The sequence below is a fragment of the Falco biarmicus genome, chromosome 2 (genome assembly GCF_023638135.1).
Source record: "Falco biarmicus isolate bFalBia1 chromosome 2, bFalBia1.pri, whole genome shotgun sequence".
Lineage (NCBI taxonomy): Eukaryota > Metazoa > Chordata > Aves > Falconiformes > Falconidae > Falco > Falco biarmicus.
In genome coordinates this window covers 20,514,292-20,534,153 of record NC_079289.1, presented here as the reverse complement: position 1 = coordinate 20,534,153, position 19,862 = coordinate 20,514,292, and the positions used below count along the sequence as shown (strand labels likewise).

The window sequence follows — 19,862 nt, the reverse complement described above, 5'->3', positions numbered from 1 at the left end:
TCCCAGTTTGTATAACAACCTCCTATGCAGCTGGGTGCCTGTTACCTTGTGTGTCGCTATAGCCAGTGCTGACTTCAGAAAAAACAAGTGAGATGTTCCTGCTGGTCTCCCTCCTCCTGTGTTCACAGAATGTCTGCCTGTGTCGCACAGTTCGCCCCATGAATGCATCCACCACAGCAGACCCTGTGTTTTCACATCAACTGGTGAGACCCTCACTGCACCTGCAGCTGGTCTCAGTGGAACCAGGAGCTGGTTACACTGCCCTCTCTCAGGAGTAACCCAGTTTGCAAAATGCAGCATATACCAGCACTATAATGGACTGCTCAAGTGCCAAGCAATCCATAGGAATGATCAAGGAACTGGAAGTTGCATGAACATGTAGTGACTCTTTGCTGGAAGATGTGATGCAGCACCTTGGTAGGCCATGCCCTAGGCTGTACCCACTCATCTGCATCGCACACCCCAGTGATGCCATGGGCACTGACCTAACTGCACATCCATCTTTTCTGACTTGTTCCGAGGATGTTCAGGTTGGGATCTTGGTACTTAGCCTTGGATTTTCTTGCTTTTCCTTTGCTTTCTCATGTCTTTGAACAGCCCTAAAATTGAGTGATGCTGCTGGTGGTAAAATAGTTCCGTGATTAATGTTCAAATACACACCACGTATTCTGAATTTTAGAGTGTCTCATTTTCCTATTGTCACTTACTTCTCTGAAACCCTAAAATGTAAGCATCTGTTTCACTGTGTCTGTGTCCTCTCTTGCTGCTAGTAAGTGCTGTTACTACTTTTCAGAGTACTGTCAACTTGTATGGTTTTGATCATGAGTCTCAATATTTAAGGAGTGTGTGGAGGGAGTTGGAAGTTTTTTGTTTGCTCAGCTAGTTGAATCTTTATGTTCGGTGATAATGATCTTTGACTCTTTTGTTGTTGTTTTCATTGCTTTTCCCATTTTTCTAACGGCTCTGAAAGATAAGCCCATACTTAAACTAGAACATCCTTATTCTCCCATCTTATAAGCTGTTCCACACAACTTAATAATTCACTTCAGAAGTAGATCATTTGCATAGATGCAGAGAACATTTCAACCTTTGCTGAGCCAGTCACTAACCTGGCAAAATGCTATTTGCTGTTTGGTCGATTTAGCTTTTTGTTGAGTTAGCAAGCTGAGTTTGGCTCTGCAAAAAGTCCAACAAGTAGCAGAGCTGTCAAACGAGGAGGTGCAAGACCAGGGGAGCGGGAAGCAAGGGCAGCCTTTGGTGACCAGCAGACCATTGATTTGGCTCAGCTGTGTCTCTCAGTGAAACCAAAAAATATTTTGAATGTAATTTAAGCATGTCATTCATTAAGACTATGCCATAAAGTCTTTAATACCTGGTAGTCTCTTGTTGTGGCTACCCACAAAATACTGAGGTTAATTAAGATCAAGTATAGGATTCTTACTAATTTCAGAGTTGGTCTACAAATGCAGCCATCTTTCTGCATGGATTTTTTTTCTGTTTCAGAAGGAAGATGTCATTTATGCAGAACGGGATGAAAGACTGTCTCTTCGGAAGCATCGCTTCATGCATTTTGCATCATTGGAATACGAAGGAGAATTCTACATGACACCGAGAGATTTCTTGTTCTCAGTAATGTTTGATCAAGTTGAACGTAAGTTGTTTTCTCATCATTGCATTTGTGAAGGCAAAGAAACTCGCCAGTCCCCTTAAAGATGTAACTTGCAAGTCACTGGAATAAGATCCTTTATCTGACATAAGTCAGCGTAAGTCAATATAAGTAAATTTATAATATATAAGTCAATTTGATCAAGTTGAACGTAAGTTGTTTTCTCATCATTGCATTTGTGAAGGCAAAGAAACTCGCCAGTCCCCTTAAAGATGTAACTTGCAAGTCACTGGGATAATATCCTTTATCTGACATAAGTCAGCGTAAGTCAATTTATAAATGTTGTGCATATGGATTCTCATAGGCACCACCACACTTTACACCAGTGAAGGGAGACTGATGATTTAGAAATCTGGTGACTTGATGTTAACATTTTATCTCTGCATAATTTGCATGTCTGATCAGTATATACTTCCTCAATTACTTATATGCCACAGAAAATAGTAGGAGTGTAATGTAATAGTGCTCATACCATTCCTGGCCCCTTTATCTGTGTCTATCCACTTCACCAGTAAGTACTCTGTGACCTTTTTTCTTAGAAGAGGCAGTGATGGGAGTGACTTGAATGAGTGTAATGAAGCATTATGCTTGCTTCTGCATTTCTGCTTTCACATTTCCTCTGGTTTGTACAAAACCTAATTAAGAACAGATCAAAATTGTACATATGTTTTTAAAAAAATACTTTGTAAAGTGTTCTTTTTGAGGAGAAGATAGGACCAATGCACAAATAAGAAGTGCATGGATTGTTGTCCTTCTTTCCTACTGGTTTTCTGGCCTCATTAACCCTGCCCCATTCCTTAAGCTTCTTTTATCTGTCTTTGTATCATCTTCTGTAATTTCCATGTTACAGAATTTTTTTTTAAATTATATGTGTTTTTTCTCAAAAAAATTGGCTTTTATAGCTTTCCCAATAATTGTTTGCTTTAGAAGGGTTAAGTTCTCCAAGTTTCAGAGGGGATTGTCTCTTAAAGAACAAATACTCTGTTAGTACGTCTGCTGAGGGAAAGAGGAGGAAATTCCAACTTTAATCACTGCCGTCACTTAATTTGCTGCAGTCTGCACATATTGACCAGGGGAGCATGTTGTCTAGCAAAAGCCATTAATAGTGTGGGATGCTTTGTCCAGCTAGCAGCAAATGTCCGAGTGACTTGGGGGTATTGAGCAGGAAATACAGAAGGGAACTCAAGGTCCTGTGTAAAGGCTTGAGAGGCAGGGAGGAAGAAGGAGACCTGAATGCACTTTGATTCAAACCTGTGGGGAACCTGGGGCAGAACAGTTTACTGAGCTGCAAGTGGTCAAAAAATAGGACACAAAAATCTGTAATAAAAGAAGTTTTCTTGTGTCTGCCAAAAATCTATAGGTGATAAGGATATGTGGCTTCACTGCTGACACACAGCTTCTAATATTATACAAAGCTGAATATATTTCCTTAGAAGGACTTTATGACCTTGAGAGTCATGGAGACTCTCAAATATCTTTTTTTATTATTATTATTATTATCTGTAAATATATGGCTAAGGGAAAGGGTTCTAGCTCCTACAAAACTTAGGTCATTAAGTTAAAAACCTAGAAGGGATTTTCTTTTAAGTTTTCCAGCCTGAGCCACTAAAGACAGTGAATACTGAAATTTTCAGTTTGAAGGTGTAGGTTTCAGAGAGTTGTCTGTGAAAACAAGGTTAGAGAAGTAAGTGTTTTTCATTCTTAGCAGTTCATACATATTAATTGGTTACTCCAACTATAGTAGTACACGTGCAGATTTTTAATGAAGTGGTATTGCGGGGTAAGATTTATTTGTAATGCAGCCAAGTTAATTTCAGCTACTTTGCTAATATGAGTAGGAAACAGTGTTAAACAGAAAAAAAAAAAACGACAAGAAAAAACACGTGAACAAAAAAAATCTTTGCACTAATGCATATTTAGCATTTCAAACTGAGGTCAGGCTTACAACAATAGCATCATAGACAATTCATATATTCAACTATTAACATTTTTCTAGTGCTCCTAAACATTTTTTTAACCATCGTTGGGGTGGATTCTTTGGCCAGTAGCGTGAACACAATGGTAAGCAATTCTCTTCAAGTCATATTGCTTAGGATTTTTTGTTTTCTTGTAACTGCAAACAGACATAGCATTGGTTAGCAGAAAAATATGGTGGTTTAAGTATTTTAAAGGTAGCAGTTTGTTCATTGTGTTCTGAAGAGTTTCATACAAGTAAAATGAACAGACCTATCCCAAGTGTCGGTCCAGGTATATTCAGAGTAGATCAAGATGGTGAACTTCATAGCAAAGCAGCAATTATTTTTGGAAATTTTCTGCTTATATCATAAAATTAATTCCCTTTTACCCTTAACAGTGGTTTTAGAAAGGAAAACAGGCATGCCACCACTAATTCTAGAAAGCCCTTCACTTAATGGCATACCAAGATGCAATTTTAGCATGTGATACTGTATACAAATGGTGACTCTTACATTGTTGAACTTAAAGCTGTATATGTTTTGGTTATTCTCTACCTGTTTTTGATTAATCATTAATTTAAAAAAAAAACACAACACAAAACACTCAAGAAAAATTTGAAGCACCCTGGCAGTAACCATACATCTTCATAAATGTTTGCTTGGAGTTTGCCAGTTGGTTACTATATGTAATAATATGTAAAGCTTAGGGCTATTCTAAAGTTTTGTTTCTGCTGTCTTTTTTACAGATAATAAGCAGGAACATATGACCAGCTTCACAAGCTATTTCACCATGTACAGCGACAAATATCGCTGAGTTTGATCACAATATTCTGTTGCTTTGTTCCTATTCAGAGATAAACACTCCCAAAGGGGAAAAAGGCAAGCAAAAAGAGGGGATGAGAAGCAGTTAGGGGTTTGGGAATAGGGATCCTTGTCCGACAGCCTTGCCGGTTTTTGCTCACTGGTGATTGTCATTGGAGAATTACTTTGAAATCTCCTGATAGTTTTTAAGCATAATTAAATTTCGAAGAAAGTAAATGTGGTGTTGTGTAAACCAGATGAGTTGTTGGTGCTACATCAAAAGTGCTGAGATTAGAAAATGCCAAAATATTTTAGCTATGTCCAGATTGTCAAGTGAATTCCTGCACACAGTTGGGTGGAATTTATTACTGAAGCAAAAATCTTAGGTGTGCCCTTTGACAAGGTTGCAAAACATGCAATAAATTATGATTTATTATAGAGCACTTTCCCAGATAAGAAAACAGATCAACTGAAGTGCAAGTATATCAACTGTCATTCAGTCCAAGTGATCTTGAACCCTGCATGATAGACCTTAGTTCACTAGTTCTGCTCATTTGTTCCCTGGTGCATGGGTTTCTCTATTACTCATTTTCTTTAAGGTAGGACAAAAGTTGTGAAATCTTGGCATTCCTGATGATTAAATCACACCCGCAAAGTTATTTACTGTCAGGGTGATAATGAAGAAAAATATTTACAGTCCTGTCATCTAAGGAGAATGAGCTGATAACAAATGCAGTTTCCTGACAGACTTGTTTTGTTCTGCATATTGACAAAGCAAAGAACTCTATAAAGGAAGAAAGGCACTGTCAAAAAAAATTTGCTTGCTTTTAGATGCAGCATTTCACACTGGATTACCTTTGTAAATATTTGCCTAATTCTATTACTGTTAGTTATTTTGTGGAAGGGAGCAGTCACCTCTTTATAAACAGTGGCAAACAGTAAATGAGATGTGGTAGTGTAGCACAGCATTTGTGCCAGTATAAAACACCTACAACAGTGTTTTGTACCGGTTAACACAGTGCGTGCTAAATGCAGCGTTGGAATTTTTGGATTCGTGGTTATATGCCATGTAATCTGGTGTTAAAACAATGTTACCACAGGGCTGTGTGGCAAACAATTGCAAAACCAGCCAAGTTTTCCCAGTAATCTGTGGGATGTGCGTGTAAACCATCATATCTGATGCAGTGATAGTTTAGTGAAAAAGTGTTTTGTTACTCTTCTTATCGTGATGTAGAAACTTCTCAATGTCTTGTAATACCTAATAAGAATAATATGAACTTGCTGTGTTGCATCAGAAATTCTAACCTTTTTAAGGTAACAGGTATAAGAAGGATAAAGCTCAGCTGATTTACATTTGAATTTACAGTGCAGGATTGTTTTTAAAAAGACCCTTCCAGCTTCACGTAAAACTTGCGTTTTAAACAGTTGTGTATATTTAGACTCATATCCCAGATTATACAGCCAATACTGTGTTAGAACTTATCCACGGAAATTTCATGTCTGGTGTGCTGCTGTTGTAGAACATGTAAGAAAATCCATATTAAATTTTGAAAAGGACTACAGATATAAGAAAATGAAGATTTTGCAGTATGTTAAATCTGGACTGTGTTTATGTTCATTTTTTCGGAGAAGATTATTCTATTTCAGAAGTACGTTCCTCTTGCAAGCCGAAGACAAGCATTCAAGTTAGCTTGTCTTATAAAAACAGATTTTCCTGTGTTCTATAGCACCAGGGTGCCAGAGGCAGTATTTCCACGGCAGAGTCCGATCTGTCAGTGAATATTATTGTGTTCTAAGTTTCCTGGGAGAAGTCGGTCGAGTTTGTTAAACTCTCTGTGAAAACATGGTTGGTGCAAGGTGGTGGTATGTTTGCAGGTAGGATGCAATGTATGGCTTCGTGTTGTTACAGCACCAGCATGGTCTTGATGGTGAATGAACCTGAGGGAGGGTTATGGCGCAAGGCTGCAACAGCTGGAAAACTGAGTTCCCCATTGCCCTTAGTGGAGATCAGTGTTGGTGCAGTTGGTGGCGTTCAGACAGCCAAGAGGGACCAGCCAGTAGCTGGGCATTTCAGAACGAGCTGGGTCCATATTTTTGTTTCTGGATCTTGAGTATTTGCCTCTAGTGGGAGTTCAGATGCCTATACTTCAGTGTCTTCATTTGTCATTTGGACCTGAATTTCATACGTGATAACTAATCAGACCAATATGAGCTGTGCATGAGTGTCAGATCTAAAACCTAGGATTCAGAGTCAAAGACTAGGATTTAAGCTTCAGTAAATGGAAAAGCTCCATATGGGAAGCGAGGACTGAAATGTTATATGGGGAGCCATTGGCACAACTGGGAACTGAATTCAGTCCTCCTGGATTTCTAATGTGTTTTCTCTCTATCTCTGCATTTAGTGTTTTTTAGGACTGATATGGTGGTGTTGCTCAAATCCTCCAAACGCAGTAGAGAGCTCTGCTGAAAGATGACCCCTTTCCCAGTGCTAGGTGGAAGGTAAAGTGAAGCAAAGACAAAGAAGCAACATGATGATTTAAGGTCATTGTATGAATCTCTTCTGAGTTTTAGAAAAATGAAACAAAATCAACCATTTCTAGCCAAACTTCTTAGTCATTATTGTTTACTCATTTCTTAAAGTAGGTTATGAATGAAGGAAAGTAATGTTCCTGTTGAAGGATCTGCACACATAAGCAAAGATAAGCAGACTGCTGAAAATAGCTGCTTCTATAATCAACCCATACTGTGAATTTTTCATCTTCAGCTATCCTTCATCACCCAAACAGCATTCAGAAATCCTACCACAATCCTAAGAAAATCTTTAAAGTAACATATTGTATACATGTGGCCTTTTCCTTTCCCTTAAGTGTCCAAATACAACACTAAAATTGGTGTTCTGGATAAAATATTAAATCATTTTGCATAAAATGTTGTACCTTAACCAATTGTTGGTAAATAGGTAATCTAAATAAGATAGATTGGCATGTGCCCTCTCTTGAATTTACCAGCTTTATTACTGCAGAGGAGAAGAATACAGCCAAGAACCAGCTCTTAGTAATTGAGTCAATCTTCCAACCTTGTCTGGTCCATCAGAGACTTTTTCTATCTTTTTCTACTTTTCTCCTCAGCAATAGTGTGTTAACGCTTATAACTCGGTTACATAGGCTGTCTAATGCAACACCAATGATCTGCATGGGATTAGTTTATCTAAAAATTAATTTGAAGGGAAATATTTCTGTATCTAGAAACAGTCGAAATACTGCAGAAATTCCTGTAATCTTGATAATGCGTATTTACATTTGGACGTAAGCTTTGTTGTGAAACCAAAGACTAATGCATTTTCATAGCAGTTGCATCAAGGCTCTGTGTAACAGAATCACAGATGGGATTGTGGAGGGGCAATGGAGTCTTCCGTCCCACAGCAATCAAATCTGGTTTGTTGGCCAGGTTGCTTTTTTGGTGTATTAATCACTGGCCACCGCACTGACTTTGCTTGCTCTCATTTTTCAGAAAAACTTGTTAGGTTGAGAGTCCAAAAAATAGATGCAAGAGGTGCTGCTGTTAGAGCAGAGGGGTTAGGTGAGGAGGGGTGGCTTCTGACACTGTAGCCCCTGCAAGCTGCAGCAGTGAGGAAGCATGCATGGTCGGGTTGGGTAGCAGGAGGAGGCACAAGAGCGGTGGTGTTCAGAGGAAAAGGAATGATGGAGCAAAATCACTTAGGAAGCAGCATGATTTTAGCATATCATTGCACAGGGAGAAGGTGTCCTTTTTTTCCCCCCTGTTCCATTTCCAGGCCTGGAACCACATTACAAGACAGTGCTGGAGGTACCTGGAATACATACCTTGTAAGGTCAAATAGGATATATTTTTGACCCTTAAAATTATACTCACGGTATTAATTACATTTGTGTTTTTGTGGTTATGTCTGCATGAGATGACAGTAAAATTGCAATAAGCTCATGGCTTTGTTAATTCTTATTTTTCCCTTTGTGGCATTGCTGACTAGCTGGAGAATGACACTGAATCAAAGTTCCTGTCTTGATTGACTGCAGTGCTTACAGATTAGGTAAAAACTTTGGCAAGATGTTATGTTTTGAAAATACATTTCTAGCTATTCAGTTTTCTGAAAAACAATTGTTAATGAGAACATATATTGCAACTCCTCAATGAATGAAAGCAATTTTTTTAAATGCAGCACAGAAATAATGCCAATAATGAAACTGGTCAGGCTTCAGCAGAGTAGTGAGCAAGAGGCAAGTGGTCCTAATACACATCTTGAAGGATTTAGTTACTTAAAGTGTGAAAGTTATTGGTTATTTAATGGCATCTGAATGGAAAACAGATTCCTTGAAATGAATGAAAATATATTGTGGGCATACAGAATACTTGTAGTACAAGTAATGGAAAGATCTGGTTATTAATAACAGGAGTCTGCTTGTTGTATAAACATTGGCTGCCTGAATTTCAGAAGTCTTGCAACAGTTTCTGCTTTAGTCAAGTATTCCAGTTTTGTGACATGCTGCTGTGATATTTAAAATACTTAACAGAGAAGTCACATCTTTTTATACATACGAACAAATTTCAAGAACTCATACAATCATTCTTCATCTCTGAATATTTTTCCTATTTGTAAAGACTCTTTATTTTTGTAGAACACTACACACAGTTTCAACTACATTTACAACATACTGTCAGCATACCACAGAAAATATCTCTGGGATTTTTCCTTGCATGGTTCTGAATGCTTTTTGACAGATTACTTCAGTATTTTTTTTTTTTTTAATAAATTCAGTGGAACTTAATGCATTCTGAAACATCCTGCTTAACTGACAATTAAGACTTAACAGATGTAGTGTGAAAATCAGACTCACTGAATTATTTTCACTCTTAAATGTATTTTAATTTCTTGCAACATACATCCTTAACATAGACAGGTATTGATTTGTACCTAAGAAGTACAATCTTTTTTTAAAATGCCTTGGGTTGCATTCAGATATTTAAAACTGATGGGGATCTGGTGGACCCGTGGTGGATGATAGCAGGTGCCAGGAGTGCAGGTCAGGCTCCTGCCAAAATCTAGCATGCATTCTAACCTCACATTTTCAGTTGTTTGTAACTCTTTCAGTGCTGATGGTTCTGTGCTTTTCTTTGCCAGCACTGCATTTTTATTGTATTAGATTTATCCTTTTTTGAGTAATCCTGATACAGTCTGATTTCTTTTTTTTCCTCTGGACATTCTCATAAGAGTTATGTTACATGATGGGTTTTTTTTAAAATTATCTAAGGTAGAAGCATTGCGTATCAATCACTTTCCTTCTAGGCAGTAGCAGCAGGCAAGGTGTGCAGCCTGCTTTGGTAGATGAGAGGAGCTGTCCTTACTTGCCAAACGGCTGGGGTCTCCAGGGAGACCTTTGAGAAGTTCCACTGCTCCCTGTGTGGAAAACACTGGCATCGATTTCCTAAGGGAGAAACTACTCTGGTTATGTTCTCTCTTTTTACTCCCCAGCCCTGCACCTGCAGTGGGTTATAGCACAGATTGCGCTCAGTAGCCTTTCTCATCTGCTGTGAAACAAAAGCAAATACAAAGCTCAAAGACTTTTTTCCATGTGTAAAACACACAGGTTTCTCTTGTTAGAGCCACCTGCTTGCATGGCAGTGCCCTCTCTTGGGTTTACCAGCTTGATTACTGCAGAGGAGAAGAATACAGCCAAGAACCAATTCTTAGTAATTGAATCAATCTTCCAGCCTTGTCCAGTCCATCAGAGAGGTCTGGTCCTCACACCAGCATCCATAATGGTGGCAAGGACCTGGTCATTCTGCTGCCTACATCTTTAGTTAAATATCTTTCTTCTCAGACCTGGAAATGGCTTGTTCACCTGAAAGCGTAAGGATTTTTCAGCAATAGCTAACTAAAGATACCACATTTTTCAACAAATCCTGCCTTGGTTCTTCCCAGATGAAAGGTAGGTAGCACCACTATGAGGTCCAAACACATCCTAATTGGCAGTTCTTGGCTTTTCTGCTTAGCTTATCAGTATATGGAAAATGCCAGTATCCTGGGACGTTGTTCACCAAGAGCTGTGATTCTTCTTGGCTTAATTAAAAAATGGGCTCCTTGTATGGAATTTGAATATAAAATATGGCCGAGCCAGCTGCCATTTGACTTTGTTCAGACTACTTCCGTTTTTTTTCAGAAGAGCTGATGTTTGAAGTCTTCAGAATGATACAGCTCATTTTTCAGGTGCTAGCCTTCTTTTCAAACCTTGAATGCATGTCCTTTGTGCTCCTACCTCTGATACAACTGGGACAGTGAGTCTTGCTGCTGCATTGGTGTTGGTAAGCACTTAGTAGGTCATGTATCCCACTAGAGAAGCTGCCAGTTCCAGAAAACAGATGACTTTTGTCTTTTTTCGTTGCTTTCCAAATGTCTTTTGGTTTTGGTTTTCCTGGGAGAGTGAGATGTGTTTGTTCTTAACAGTGGACTGGATCCAAACAGTTGTGAGCCTGACAGAGCAGATTCTTATAATAGAGAATACTAAAAGTAGTCATTTTGTCTCATGTGCATGGTTGTCTGCTTTTCCATTGGGACTGTATTTATTTACTGTGCCTGACAACTTCTGAACAGTCACCCACACCCTGACGTAGCAGTTATTTCTTCTCCATGGACTTCTTGGTGACAGAGAATGTGAGAGCTCCACTATCACTTTCTTGGGAGAAAATGAAATCTAATGTTAAAAAATTTCATCTGCTTCTCAGGCTTTGTTCGAACTGGCAAAAGAGAGCAACTATTTAGCAGAAAAGAGCAATGTTGTTTGTGATGTGTATGATGGTAAAGACAGTCACTGCTGCTGAAAAAGTGAGAGAGGCTTTAAAATCAGTATAGTCAATTATTTAAGAGTACAGTGGGCAACATAAATTACTTTACCCTTTCACTAAAAGAAAGCGTCTGTTGTTTGCTTTTCATTCGTGCCGACTTCGAGAATTATAAAAAGCCTACTTAAAATTTGATTCACATTTCAATTCAATTTCTTTCCTCTGCAGCTAAAACAAATGCTAATTTCAGGAGGACAGTCCCTATTCTTTATGTCCAGTAAAGAGGAAAAAGGCTATCTGCTTAGTTGTACCATTGTAAGAACACTTGTATTTATTATCACAGCTCACCTAAGTTAATGTGTAATATCTTGTAAAGTATTTTTTAAGGGTTTGTATCCTCTATTAGGTGGTACTTAATGGCTTAGCGCTTGTTTTTAGCATTTAATGGCTAAGTGTGTCAATTTATCATATATATTCTAAAAGTCAGCACCTATTTTAGCAGTTTAAACACTTAAAAATATTTACATTTTTCATACTCAATTTAAAACCATTTGTTACCGCTGCCTATATTGGAAAATGGTGACACAGCATCTGCTCTTGCTGCTTGAAAACTCTTCCGATACCCATCCTGAAATTTTACACTGTCTTTTTAAAGCCACTCACTGTTGTGCCAACATTTCCCATTACCTAAAATAGTTTTTTAAAAATTTTGAATCTTAACTCTGTGATGCATTATAGATAATTAAATTGTCACTGAGCACTGGTCTTGTTAGGCAAAGCAACCCCAAGTTTATTTTTATCTCCTCTGGCTGTGAGGCCATCCATTCCACTGCTTCCTATAGGTAGGTTAATTCCATGCTTTTCTGAATTTGATTTTTTTTTTGTAAAGCTAGCTTCATTCCCTGGCTAACAGCACAATCCACTAGCAATCACTACAGCCTTAGGGATGGAACAAGGATTGAAGTCAGGAACTTCTTAAATTAATACTGTTGCTGAAACACCTAAATTGTCAAATTGCAGCTTCAATCAAGGAGGAAAAGGGTAAAAAGCAATGCTCACTAGAGCAAAACACTTAGACTCATTTAGCCTGTGCTTCACTTTACAATCACTAATTGCAGAACAGCTTCCAGTGCCATGGGTGTTTTGGTCTTCATTTGTATCTCCATGTGTCTGCCAGGCTGAAGGTAGTACCGTACAGCAAATTCTTTTCTGCATTCTTAGGTGAAGAAATTTTTAACATAATCATGGAATTGTAATTAAGACAGAGAAAAGAGAGATCTGGTAAAGAACGTTCTTTTAGAAGGTTATGTACAGTCAAGGGCTTGATGACCTCAGGTAATACAACTTTGCACAGGAACAGGAGAAATTGTTCATTTATTCAGTCTGAGATTGCTCTTAGAGGAGCAATTAGTTTTATTAGAGAAGCTGAGTATGGCAGAAAGGAGACAATGAAAGGATAATTAGAGGCAGTGGACACAAAAGCCCAGTATACTGAAGACTGCTACAAGTTAAATGAGATATTAGTGAGAATTTTGATGTAAAGTGTATTTGTGGATTTAGGTTTGCCTCCTCCATTACCTTCACCGAATAAATATTTCTGTTCTGTTTTGACAGACCTAATACAATGTTCCCTCTGGTGCTTAGTAGCATCAGAATTCTTTAGAAAATCTGAATATAAAATTAAAGCCAGGGTAAAGCCAAATATCTTTCTGAGGTTTGTTTCATCAGATGATTTGAATTCAGGGGAGAAGGGTTTTTCTCTGAGGAAATATTGGCAATTCTAGAAAAGAATAACTTCATTTTTTAAAGAGACTATTGATCCTCTTTGTCTAGAGTTCTTTTTTTTTTTCCTGCCAGATTTTTTTTCTTTAGCATGTGAGGAATTTGAAGTCACAGGGTCAAGAGATGGTTTATCTTTGCTTCTCTTATTCAGTCTACAAAGTTCACCCCTCAGAACATAGGAAGTTTTCTAGTTGGTTCATGAGACTTCATTTTCTACTAGCAGGGAAGGCTGATGGACATCATGTCAGTAATTTATTATTAAACTTACTACTAGCAGCATTAATTTTTTTCTAAGTTGCAAATTAACCAAACCATTTTGGCCACTACAATAAGGCACAATTAACATCTGGTTTTAAGCTCTTCTATGATTTTTCATTACTTTAGTTCTTTCCATTCTTTAGGGGAGTTCTCAGACTTTTCATGATCCTGGTCCTCTTCCCATTATTACCTTACCTTCTGAGTAAAGGCAATGTTTCAAATTAGTTTTATGTAACGATCTTTTTTCTGGTATTCTGAGAAACTAGCCAAAACTAGATCTCTCCATTAATATTTTTGTGTGGCAAAAATAGAATAAACTTTTCTTAGCATAAAATACAGGAGCATTGTGTTATCACTTGCATACCCTTGGAGCCCCTGCTGTAGGAAAACTTCCCAAACATCTGTTAATTGCTATGTGACAGATGTTAAAGATGTACAAACAAGTCAGACTCAGCAGGGGCTGTTGCTGGTTTGCTCAGAGTTTCTGTATGTGCTAATAACAGAATGAGCTAATCTTAGAAACAGAAAGAAACTCCTGGCTAATTTAAAGTTAAAAGCAAGAATGACATGGACCATCAACTGAAGGAAAGCAAGTCAGCCACTGAAAGGAACTCCAATTAAACATGAGAACGAAGACAGAAAGAAAAGCTAGAGACTGCAATAATGCCTGAACCTACAGAAGTAGTGAAGTAGGGCTGTGCGGGATCAGTAAATGCCCAGAGCAGTGGACAGAGTCTTCTGCAGGAAGATTCCCAAACATGGTCATTAGAATGTCCTTATGTTCTTATGGTGGCAGTTGGGAAAAGTAATATCGTCATGGGGGTTGTCTGCACTAAAACAGTCTTCCTAAAATTTTTGAGTAAGGTTGCACATCAGAGCCTGATAAAGGGAAGCAGCTCCTTCTGGAAATTCTGACTTGACAGGATCAGCTTAATTCAGCTCTGAATAGCACTTCCCTTTATCACTAGTCATCTTTGTAATCTCCAGGAATCTAAACCAGCTGAAGTTAAGTGCTACAGTACTGCACCTACGCCAAAAGTCTCTTCCCCTAAAATAACATTATTATTCTTTTTTTCCCTTATGCTGATTCACTAGTCACTAATGGGAATTACTTGCAATTATTATGATTCTGCTGAAGAAGAAAGTGATGCATTAGGTTCTGCTGGAATAGATATCTGATAATTCAGTTCATGCTTTTAATTAAACTAATTGCAAAATGGATGTGTTTCTTTGGTGAGTGTTTATTCACCCTTTTCTTTCAATGGATGATGTCAGGAGAGTTTGGGAGGATGAGGACCAGATGGTTAATAGCACCAATTGCAAAAATACAAGTATCTTGAGTAAAACCATAGAATATTAGCAAGTGGATCCAAAACAACTTCTGTACTTTCTTTTGTTAAGATTTGTTAAATATTTTGGAAGTTCCACTTACCCACATTCAACACAGGTGGTAGTTAATTTACTGAAGCATTTCCACATTTCTAGTAAAGAGGGTGTTTTCATCTCTTTTTTTCCTCTTACACAAATGTCTTTGTTGTTTCTTTAAGAAAAGTCTGCTGCAAAGCAGAGGAGGATAGGAGCTAGAGCTGCAACTAGCCCAGGTCACCCCATACAGTAACTGAACACCATCTAGTGGGTGTTCACTTAATCCTTTCATTCCTAAGCAGAATTTATAAATTAACTATTCCGTAAACTCAGGAACAATGCCCTCAGACGTCTAGTCACTGTAAATTGCACGTTCGTGAATGGGGCTTATGTTCTGGAAGATAAGCGTAATAAGGTTCTGAATTTTTTTTGGCATTTACCGTGCTCTGGACAGCAAGACAAAATGTCCCAGCCTTTAAGCTTAAACACAGAGCTCTCATTAATGAAACTGCCAACACAGAATTGTTTCCTTTCAATAAAATGCCCAAGTTCACTGTTAAGTCCAGTACTTGGTGCTCTCATGTCTTAACAAATAAGGCAAAAGTGTTGTCTCTCCCTTCATAGGTCATCAGTGAGAATTGGAACCAGGATACAGTCTTCAGCTGCATGAGAACTTTGATGCCTTTGGTATAAGCAAGGGGGGAAAATCCTAAAACTCTGAATTAAACCTATCAGCTATTGCTTGTATTTTGTGTTAGTGTAGGTTACAAACGCACCTAAACTCGTATTTTCCTTTTGTGAAGTTGTTCAGGTGACTGTATTAAATTAGGGACATCATAGCCCTTCTAAAAAAAATGTCTGCAGGCATATTCAAAACCCAACTGGGCATGGTCTTGGGCAACCTGCCTTGGCTGACCCTGCTTTGAGCTTTCTCCAGTTGTCACCATGAGAAGATAAGGACATTCCAACTACCATGATGAGCTCCAGAGCTTCCAACTTCCGCTGTTCTGTAAATAAGGCGATTTCCCTTTACCACAGGGGAGCTCCACTTCATGGGTCTTCCCACAAGCTTCTCTGAAACCCCCAAGATCATCTTTCGCAACCACCAAAAAGGTGCTGTTTGCGCTATATTCCTATAGTTGTTACCACTGGGAAGGAAATAAAAACAGTAAGATGTTGGAAGATACGGGTTGAGTCTGTGGAGGATGTAGGGCAGCCCTAAAGGAGTCATATTCTAGACATCTGATGGAAGGACAAGGCATTAGGAGACTGGAACAGGAGCAGTAATTACCACCATCATTAGAATAGTGCAGCAATAGAAATCGGGCATCCTGCTGATGAGATTTCCAGATTTCACAATAGCAGTGCAGAGAGACATCAGCCATCTCGCTCTTTTGTTATTTTTTCTTCTTCCAAAGGTTTGACTAGGGGTTGCTGGGATGTGATGAACGCAAGTTTCCCGAACTGATATTTCTAGTAAAATTCCATTGTACTTTTCCAGTCAGCTCTCACCTCTTCAAACATTTTTTGCAGTATTTCTAAGAACTTTTATTATTTAAATGTTGCTGTAGTGGAAGTAAATTAATCTTTAAAAGAAAAATACTGTTTTAACAAAAAAGAAAGCATTAATGATGGTGTAAATAATTTTGATATGTGATAGGGTGAAACAGGAAAAAAGTGAGCTACTATATAAACTGGATCTAAATAGCTTTTTATATTTACAGGACTCTTGAGTACCCACTCAATTTATGTGAAATGTCAGTGCTCCCAGTTACTTTACCCACTGCAGTAATTTAAATTGGCTTGATGCACTAATATGTCAGCTATTTACTGCTTGGATACAAGTGCTATAAATGCCCTACATCTGAGCAGAATTATGGTAACAGCACTGCATTTTTCATACTGATACCATGAATAACTTCAATTTTTTCACTATTTCCAGCTTTACTTTTTAAATTATATGAAGTTATTAGTTTTTATTTTTTCCAGTTCCACTAGGAATAAGCAATATCAGCAGTACCCTGATTTTTGTACTTGGATGAGTAAGTTTTAAGAAAAAAGTAAACTATTTCATAAACAAAGCAGTTGAATTAATGTCACTGCTGTCTTTTGAGATGCAATCACAGAATCGTTTAGGTCAGAGAAGACCTTTAAGATTATCGGATCCAACCATTAACCCAGCACTGCCAAGTCCACCGCTAAACCATGTCACTAAGCACCACATCTCCATGTCTTTAAATACCTCCAGGGATGGTGACTCAGCAGCTTCCCTGGGCAGCCTGTTCCAATGCTTGACAACCCTTTCAGTGAAGAGATTTCTCCTAATATCCAATCTAAACCTCCCCTAGCACAACTCGAGGCCATTTCCCAAACTACAGTTCAATATTAATACTATCTATCAAATGTGTGAACATGTATTTGCGTGCATGTAAACTGATGAGATAATGCACGAGCAGAAATCTGTGGGAGCAATAGGACAAAGCAGGTGACCCACATGATCGTTTCTGGCCTCGTTATCGGTAATGCTTGCATGTTGGTGTGTTTGTTACATATCAAAATGCAATAAATAAACCATACGGTTTATTTCTTCCGATTTCAATTGTTATACTTCATATAATTTGACACAGTTTGATGTCAGTTTGATGCAGTTCCTGCTTAGAGGATAAATTGCATCAAAGCAAGAAGGTGAAAAAGATAGTCCTCTCTGACACATGTCCTCTTTTCCTTATTCCAGGGTTAGTAAGGTAGCTTTGTGCTGGTGATAAATCCCCACACAAAGAGTGAGTTCTTCACTTGGAACCTCAGTTATGTTTGCCATCAAATGAATCCAATCTGTAGTAATTAACAGTCTTTAATATTTCTGTGCTTAGTCTTTAACTGTATTATATTTTTTTTGCCTTTTGTAAGATGCATGTGAAAAGTAACAATTTGTCATAGGGATGATCTTCAGATATGTGGAAGAATACAATTATAAAGGAAGTCACTGAGTGAGACGACAGGGGTAGTTGCTACAGTGGTGATGGTGGCTTTATATTGAGCACATAAGGTTAAATCAAGTGAAGTAAGAATCAATTTCTGATGCTGCTAAGGTGTTGACTTTTTCTTCATTTTGATTGTGGGATGATTAACTGCACACATTTTCGTTCTGAATCCAAAATAATCTCTGCTTACAATGAAGATGCAATTTGCTCAAGTTCTGTATGCAGTTAGATCTTTAAGTGTGTCATTTCATTTTTGTTGTTCTTATCCTACTTTATTTGTTCTTCTAGTTTTTGGTATACTTATCACCTCTAGCCATAAAGTAGATTACGGAGCCCTTAGGCCAGGCATGACTTATAACACTGTGTAGTAGGGGAGCAGAATTAAACCTCTAATGTTACAAGGCTATCATAATAGTTTGTCTTCATCTGTTGTTAGTACCTTACCCTAGCATATGCTCCAACACTATAGCTTTTAAAAAACTAGTCTTTGTTAGAGATGGGAGATGACAACATAAAGCAAGCAATGCTACAGAAATCCTCTCTTTTTCATTTCACGGCAGGGTCAAAGTTCATTAATTAAATCTTCTTGAAGGCTTAGTCTGGCTTATGCTGTTCTCTTTGCTAGATGAGACTGACTACCATCTCAAGCCTAATACTAGGAATTTTTCTGGAGTTGAGGCTCTGCCTGCTCTTTGTGGAAGGTTCATGGTTTTGTGCAGATTCAGGAAACGCCATCCATCCCAATAGACAAAACTACGTAATATTCTCTGCGGGTTGACAGGAATCATTCTCTACCCTTCTGGTCTCAGAAACATGTATTTATGGGTACAGCTCCTTCCAGGTAATCTTAATTGTCCTTTATAATACTTCATTGCTCCAGTTATGCAGCCACTGTGCCTCTTGAACTGCAGTACACTTTGCCCTTGTATCTGATTAAGTTCTCAATAAAACACAGAATACATGCCCTTAGCACTTCTAACATCAGACTGATACATAGGAGGTTGGAAAAAAACAGATTACAGATGTAACACAAATTATAAAAAACTACAAATACAAAAAGCAGTTGTGATGTGAGTTACCAGGTTGCGTGCAGAAGGATTCATTTATTCAGTTTAGACATACAAAATCTGAATGTCAGGTCAGAGTGAGTGATTGTAGCATGTCTTTAAAGTTAGCAGAAGGAAATAGGTGAGTCCAAGGCCTGTATTAGACACCTATCTCAACCTGGAGTAAATTGCTCTTTTCCTGTGTCTGTTTCTCTCCCTTGACTGTAAAGGGAGCCTGGGGTCATTAGTCAGGGTGAGGGCTATAGACAGAGAATAGTATCTTTTATTAGACTAGCTGCTGTAAATTAGAAAAATTAGGCAAGCTTTTGGGCTTATGAGCTCCTCTTCAGATCTGAAATAGGAGCAGCAGATTTCAAAGTTAATTATAAACCCTTTTCTACGTATGTGCTTACACCATCATAGTTACAGCAAAGCACCGTAGAGATCACTCAGATTTAGGCATATAATTTTTAGACATCTAAACTAAGCCAGAGGAACCAAGCATGAGGTGGTTATTTGGGAGTCTGAGGACTTGCATTTTACACGAGACATTTTTCCTCTGGATACTCCCTCCAGTCCTGAGCTCAGAACCAACCCAGAGGGCTGGCAGCCTCTCCTGCTGGGGAGATGCTCATCCATGACTGTGCTTTCTGCTTGGCCTCTTGCTGCTTGTGTGTTACATGTGAACTCTTAGCTTGTATCACATGCTCCTTTGGCAGCCAAGGGCTGCCGTAACACGCCTGTTAGACTTTTCTGTTGCTCAGGAATAACTTTCTGTATGCTATATATCATTGCAGTGCAAGACTTGTGCTAAGCTTGGAAGTTTGAACCTATTCTCAGTTTTTCCCATCTGCAGTTTGGATATGTTACTAGAGCAGATCTGGGAGCAAGTAATTTTCCTTGGATAATACCCAAGGAAAAGTTGTTCTGCTGCTCTCCCTGCCTTCCCCACAGACTCCTGCTGCAGTCCCAGTGAGAACTGAGCTGCTTGTGTGCTCTGTAGTGAGCACCCTGTCTGCTTTTGCCCTGGTGCCTTCAGTTATTTCGGAACTCCTGGCGCTGCTGGTGACTCAGTACCACAGTCTTTTTAACAAGTTTTGAAAACTGGCTTATCTTAATTTTTCAGTCTGTTTCAGTTTCCTAAAAGACTGTGTCATCCTTTGATGTTTTCTCCCTGCATCAGCATCCCACCCTT

At 38.4% G+C, this 19,862-nt stretch overlaps 1 protein-coding gene across 1 annotated transcript in view; it reads left to right on the top strand.

The window, feature by feature from the left end:
* MICU2 (mitochondrial calcium uptake 2) overlaps nt 1-19,862 on the top strand; it is a 151,480-nt gene that overhangs the window by 86,314 nt on the left and 45,304 nt on the right. The window contains exon 2 of the mRNA XM_056327504.1: nt 1,504-1,651. Coding sequence (XP_056183479.1) covers nt 1,504-1,651 — 148 coding nt within the window. The remainder of the gene's footprint in view (nt 1-1,503; nt 1,652-19,862) is intronic.